The sequence below is a fragment of the Thermomyces lanuginosus genome (genome assembly GCF_041956635.1).
Source record: "Thermomyces lanuginosus strain ATCC 200065 unplaced genomic scaffold VTN49scaffold_44, whole genome shotgun sequence".
Classification (NCBI taxonomy): Eukaryota; Fungi; Ascomycota; class Eurotiomycetes; order Eurotiales; family Trichocomaceae; genus Thermomyces; species Thermomyces lanuginosus.
In genome coordinates this window covers 1-6,455 of record NW_027192378.1, presented here as the reverse complement: position 1 = coordinate 6,455, position 6,455 = coordinate 1, and the positions used below count along the sequence as shown (strand labels likewise).

General features: G+C 47.7%; 3 protein-coding genes across 3 annotated transcripts; all 3 read right to left on the bottom strand.

The window, feature by feature from the left end:
• Positions 1–221: 221 nt before the first annotated feature.
• Positions 222–2,021, bottom strand: VTN49DRAFT_7244 (uncharacterized protein; the record flags this gene model as incomplete). The annotated part of the gene is made up of 3 exons (XM_069415492.1): positions 222–537; positions 588–1,037; positions 1,090–2,021. 3 exons carry the CDS (start codon positions 2,019–2,021, stop codon positions 222–224), a joined length of 1,698 nt encoding a protein of 565 aa, XP_069264724.1.
• Positions 2,022–2,575: 554 nt separating this feature from the next.
• Positions 2,576–3,995, bottom strand: VTN49DRAFT_7243 (uncharacterized protein; the record flags this gene model as incomplete). Its single annotated transcript, XM_069415491.1, has 5 exons — positions 2,576–2,629; positions 2,685–3,280; positions 3,347–3,509; positions 3,561–3,592; positions 3,971–3,995. The coding sequence occupies 5 exons, from the start codon at positions 3,993–3,995 to the stop codon at positions 2,576–2,578; spliced, it is 870 nt and encodes a 289-aa protein (XP_069264723.1).
• Positions 3,996–4,929: 934 nt separating this feature from the next.
• VTN49DRAFT_7242 (uncharacterized protein) lies at positions 4,930–5,207 on the bottom strand (the record flags this gene model as incomplete). The annotated part of the gene is made up of 2 exons (XM_069415490.1): positions 4,930–5,100; positions 5,166–5,207. The coding sequence occupies 2 exons, from the start codon at positions 5,205–5,207 to the stop codon at positions 4,930–4,932; spliced, it is 213 nt and encodes a 70-aa protein (XP_069264722.1).
• Positions 5,208–6,455: the final 1,248 nt, after the last annotated feature.

Sequence of the window (6,455 nt, the reverse complement as noted above, 5' to 3'; positions counted from 1 at the left end):
CCGTGATAAATGTTCAATTCTCACCATTCACTATCAAGTCCCCAAGTTCAGTACTGGTTCTCTAGCAAACAACAGCGATATCATGGGTTGGGTTTGTGTCATAACTGATTTACACCCTCATAGTGGTTCAGACTTGACTAGACAGCTAACAATCCAGCAATGCTGTGAAACGCTGCATAAGTCTATGACGTTCATAAGCAAACAATATAACCTCGCAGTATCTAATGGTCCTCGACACGCCATGTACAGTGCATGTACAAACCGTTTCCAAAATCAACAAAGTATTCCGACGATAGGGCAACACGGGGCAAGCCCCTAAGGACTCGATGACCAGACGGCTTGTACAACGGGAGGCCGAGCAACGGATCACGGTCCTTGGGAGGATTATCAGCTGGCACGAGTACTTCGGCAGAAAAGAAAATGTACTTTGTACCGTTGAACACATGCAACATGAATTGTATGACCCTCATGTAATGGCCACCATAGGCAATAAAATCTCCAGAATGTAAGGTGCGACGATGCTTGCTCCTAGTTGACCTATAAACATTAGTATGCCAGTTCCCCAACGTCAGATATCGTCACAATACTCATCATCGAATGCAATCGAAGTAAAACAATGAATCTTGTCTTCAAGTATGACAAGATTCTCAATACTATAGTCCTCTGCATAAGCCTGACGCAGCTGCTGGCGAAGGCCGAAATCTGAACGGACAGAACTATGTCGGGGAATGTTGAGACCTGTTTCACGTAGGCGAGATGAATTCCAAAGGTGAATTTTGCCTTGAGTCGTCAGTGATATAATCTGGCCCGTCTGGTTCTCCAGCGTGTCTTGCTGTTGCTCTATTTGAGGGCTAAGCGATCGGAACAACTTGGGGCAGGCCTTGTGAAGGCGTTCCAATGCTTCTTTAACATATTTATCCAGGCCATCAAAACCGCCAGCGACTAGAAGACGCAGAGATTGCGACATACGCTCTTTCATGAACAGGTAAGACATCAGGTTCTTTGGGCTCGCATTGTCCGCCCAGGTCTTGAATACCCTAACATGGATCATTATTAGCATCGATCCATCTTAACCATGGAAGGCCATACTTGTGCTTTGCCTCTCCAGCAAGTACGTTGCAATTCATAAGCGTGCCATATTCGCGGGCAAATTCTCCTAAATGCAAACCGATATGGACATTCGGGAGTCCGCAATTTGCTAAGAAGGGATTCTCCTTTTTGGTTATACGCCGCTTTCGCTTTCCAAGAACAACAGGGGGGGTAGTATCATCTTCGGCGAGCTTTGCTGCACATCTCTGCAAGCTCTGGAAACATTTGCGGCCGTGAATGACCAGTCGTTCGATTTCATCCGGGTTTGCCCCAGTAGTAACGCTTACAATAGATACCGCGGATGCAATGGCACCGAAAGCATAGGTGATCTTGTCTGTTGATCCAAGTTCCTGTGGAATATGATCTTGATTTCTCATAACATCGTTCACACGACGCAAAAAATCGGCCTTGAACCACGAAGTGTCAGCATACCTCCGAAGGATCAATGGAGTCAAGATCAGCGCGCGACCATGCTCAGATAGCGACCAACTTCCGAAATACTTCGAAGGATTCTGTATTCGGCTCCAACTGCTAGGTGTTGGGAACCACTGGAAAGAGTTGGAATATTCCGAAATGCCCTTTGCTGATAATGCCGCTTGAAAAAGGACTTCATGAGCCAATCTGCCGATTCCTTTCCACTCTGAGTGTGGTATGTCGTATGTTCGACCAAGTATAAGATCCAGGGTAGGTGCTAGTTTAACAATTGCAGGCTCGGCTTCCTGCAACCCATGATCCTTCATGTAAGCAAGCATGCGACTCTGCGGCAACCCGAGTGACCGCTCACGAATGGCAATTGTCTCATGGTGATAGCGGCCATTTTCCACAACGTTGTATGTCATATCTTCACGCTGGTGATCTTCACAGTAACATGTTCGACAGCCAACCCTGGCCTTGTGGCTGCGAAAACCAGAATTGGCCGCTTGTTGGGGCATGTCGCCAGTTAATCCCATCACAAAAGCACAGACGCGTATTCTTCTTCCGTGAACATCCATTGAAACACCTCTTTCGAGTTGTTGAAAAGAGTCAGCAATAGAATCGACAACATCAGCAGTTCTCGCACCATGAGGGCCTAATGTAACAGTATACTGATGATGTACCCGGCGACGCTCGCTGTACGGCAGACAGGCTGGAGAGAGATAGATGCCCTTCAAAGCTTTGTACATATTTCTGTGAACGCCGAAGTCATCGATGAACAGCATAAAAGGCAGGCTTATAGTCTCTTCCGCACCTGTTGCGAACGAAAGTAGATGTTTCCGACCATATCGTGCCGTTTCCAGCTCTCCTCGCACTGGGTGCAATTTATTCACGCTCCGTATCTTTCTCCGCCTGACATTGAAAACGCCCTTTATCATTGTACGACTGGAAGATTGTCGGTCACTTCGCTGAGCAGGCCAGTCAATCTCAAACTTCGCATGAGCAAGTACATCTGAAGGTTGTATCTCCAAGGGTTTATCTTCAACTAGGAACCACTGGCCGAATCTCTCGTCTACTTCGCCTTCGTAGATGTGCCGGAGAATCCGTAACGAGACGATTGGCTGTACTGTCAACAATATGCTGTTCATTGACGGGGATTTGCTTCGACGATCTCGACCGACGAAAATGACTCGACCGCGGTTGGCTTCAACATCTAACCCAGCAAGTGGTCGCGGATCAAATCGAATGAAATCACCTGGGAGAATGGCTCGATTCGCTGCCGAGTACGCATAATGACCTGAAGCCGCTAGTATTGAGGAACCCCAGGCACGAGAATGCCAGAGCTCAGAAGGAGTGTCAACATATTCCGCCATTCCCATATGACACTCCTTGGAGTGGGCCTGAATAATTGCCTTGATCAATTCTGGCATGTCAAACCAGAATTGCGTTGTTTCTTGTGGCTTATCCTGGCCAATGCCAAGGCGTTTTTCAAGGTCAGGCATAGTCTGTTGAGACTTGGGATCAACTGCAACAAGTCTTCGATGAAGGGGCAAAAGAGGGAGACACTTCCGTAGGTGAAGTTTCAAAGTATCCAGCTTCTTGGGAAGAGTATCAATTTCGGAGGAGCTCAACAACGAAAGGACTTCGAGGAGGCTTTCGTATTCGGAACGAGAAATTTGAGATTGCTCAACCCAGAGCGCAAGAGCTATCTGAAACTCTGACATTGCCTTGTGATGGGCATCATCGCTGTGAACCGTGTCTGTCGCCGGCTGCAATTCTGAACACAAGAGTCAACGCATGACATTAGAGTCCTGTGCAGTCCTAAAGCCTGATCTACACTTACCTTTGCCGTCTGCGAACATATCATGATGTCCAAATATCGGAGGGTCGCGGGATGGTGTCTCTGGCATAAATGCGAATTCGTCCGTCGCGTCTTCATTCTGAAATATAAGATCGTTCTCAGACACTTCTTTTTCTTCAGAAATGTCTTGAGCCAGGTGCAAGTCCTACATGAGATTCAGTATTATGAGGAGGGCGAAGCAGGTTCATATTCTTACCTCGACAACAGGATACGTCGGGGGTTCTGATGCTAGGGAGTTCCGCCCCTCGCTTGGTGGCACAACGTTATGGGGAGGTTGTGTTCCGGTTGGGGGTGCTCTATCTCGAATATTCGGTATGCATGGAAGAAGTTGACATTTCTGAGCCTCATCGTAGGAGGACTACCTTCAACTGAAGTTTTTGACAGAGTAGCACTCTTCTATCGCGTTGGAACACAGGTGGTAAAGAAAACAGTGAGTCCAAAAGACCATCCCCTGATTATGGTTTGTCATCCGCTGCGTTGGGTGCTGATCTCGTCCGTGCTCGTAGTAGATTAAGTTCGTACTTTGCTTGATATGTAAGAGAGGTTGGCCGAATATAGACCAACATGGAATCATTCAGTGTACGGAGTACTCCGTAGTCAACTTACCGGACTTCTGATTCGTGGACTTCATTATCAAGCTTTCTACTACGATATCTGCCCAATCACAAGATTCGAATCGTTCGCGCGATCTAGATTAGTAGAACCAACAGGGAGAAGTTTTCAGTCTTGGGTTCAGAAATGTGAACCTCTCTGTGTCCAAAGCATCGACAATAGCTGATAGTGACTGCTATTGGAGCTAAATTCCCTGTTCTTCTGCACCATCGGCTATAACCTATTATGTACAGCAGGGGAGCAAGCTACTCAATTGCCCAAGGAGAGGACTACAGAGTACGGAGTACTAGTGTTCTTGGAATGGGAGAGCAGCAAGACAAAACACCGTCAGCTCGAATATATAAATGTAATTGCTTATATCTACTAGTAGATGTCCGCCCACACAATGCCTACAATCACTCACGGTTCATCAACTGGGTGTCGATTCAAAGTTCAGAATCCGTCCAGCTTCGCAATTGGTCCGAATGCGAGACTTCAGGGAAACCTCTCGCGTCCAGAGAGGGGTTTGAACTGAAATTGTATGGAAGGATTGATTGCCGCAGGAATAGTCTCGGATTTACGAAGCTCCTACGGAGTATTCCGTACAGCCCGCCGATGTAATGGAGCCAATACTGTACATTTGGCTCAGTATTCAGCAAAGAAGTTGTACCCTCGTACTGCATAAAGAGTGTTCATACAATTACTACAATGACGCCAGTAGCGACAGTACCTGTGGTCTGTTCGAGATCGCAAGAAGATACTACACGATGTCTGGTTGATAGTATCGAAGGCCATGCTCTCGTTTCTTGAGATTCGGTGCCTGCCCATTTCGTTCGACAGAAAGAGTTCTGCAGGCCACCTCCTCATTAAGAAACCCAAAATTCTGAATCCGTGAAATGACGAGTTGACCGCGCCGATTTTCGTTGTTCTAACCATCTTTTCACGTCGGTTATCTTCCATGATGACAATTGATATTACGGAATATCTTTAGCTTGATTCGAACTGAAAAATGGGGATCTGCAACTTAGTAGTTTGACGCGCCGAACTATTAACCTGTCTACACTCAGAGAAGTGCCATAAAATGGAAAGATCATAGTGGCCAGACTCATCGAGCTTTGCGCACTGGCCATGAATGGGGCAGTGCTCTGAACTCTCGAGTAGGTTCAACATCAGCCGCAGTTCTCACATGTGAAGCGAGATAAGAGCATACCAATGACGAACAGTGTCCACTTAAGTTCATGCTTGATGACATCACTGGAAACCTCTCAGCTCCTCATGGATTGAAGATACCTTGATTCGAGCGAGATGATTCAGCTAACGCGAGTCCAGCCTGTCATTAGTAGACTCCGCCCGCCCTTAAACACACGTTAGTCTAACATTTCTTTTGGCACGAGCGCAAAAAATGGAGCAACTGCTTCTGACCTAAGAGGGCGTGTCGCGAGCATAAATTCAGAGCTCAATCCCTTCCAGCTCAATCTCTTTCAGCGATTGTTCAACATCTGGAGTCATTAATTAGTGGCGATTCTATTTTGCTGAGGTACGGAGTACTGATATGTTCACTGTTTTCGCTGCTGAGACTCACCAGTCATAAGATCGAATCTACAAATGGCAGCCCCTCGTGCTCAAATGCCTTCAAGCTTACCTGAAGGACACGCTAAGCGGAACCGAAAGAAAAGCAGAGCCCAACTGGGTTATGAAGAAACCGAGCGGGCAATGGCGAATCAGTTTTCGCAATCATCCGTCGATGCCGGTGCCTTGGAGATTTCTTCTGACGAGGAATTCAATGCAGTACGTGAAATTGTTCCCCTGCCTTATATCTCGTTGCAACGCTTGCCAATAGTCAACAGCGACATGCGAAGCGCCCAGCCCGGCAACTGAATAGAACAGAAGATCAGTCAAAGCGCAGAAACTCTTCGTCAAGAAACCATGCAGCCCAAACTTCGTCCTTCGAAAATTCTGAACGCCTCAGCCAGGCGGCGCAGGCGCCAAACCTTCCCGCCCCTGTGCCAGCTGAATCTGGTGAAAACGAACGTGTCGGTCCCGAATTAGACACGCTCGAACTGGATCTCGATAAAGACGGCTCCGACCACTATGCGGAGGACGATGTTGACGACGAATCTGGCGATGAAAATGTACGTTTCAATGCATTGAGCATTATAGCAAGTACTGGAACTTACTTGACTTTTTCAGCTGCCGGAAAGTCAGTCAGAGGAGGTTACTGCCTCGGCGTTGCCTCCCATTTCAGCTTCCGTTACGGGCCCGGGTGCATATGAGGCCGGTCCGAACATCGGCGTCCCGGCGCCAATCCCAGGACCGGTTCAATCCCCAGCATCGGGTCTGCAATTTGCTGGAGGAACTCATGTCCAGGTAACAAAGTCCAGTTATTCACCTCATCAACTGTTTCACATGCTGCGTTTGCGAACGGCGCAGCATTTCACTGCGTACCTCGGCGGGGCAGATATGAAGGCCTTGTTGGACGGTGTCCTTCCAAGGCTGGACC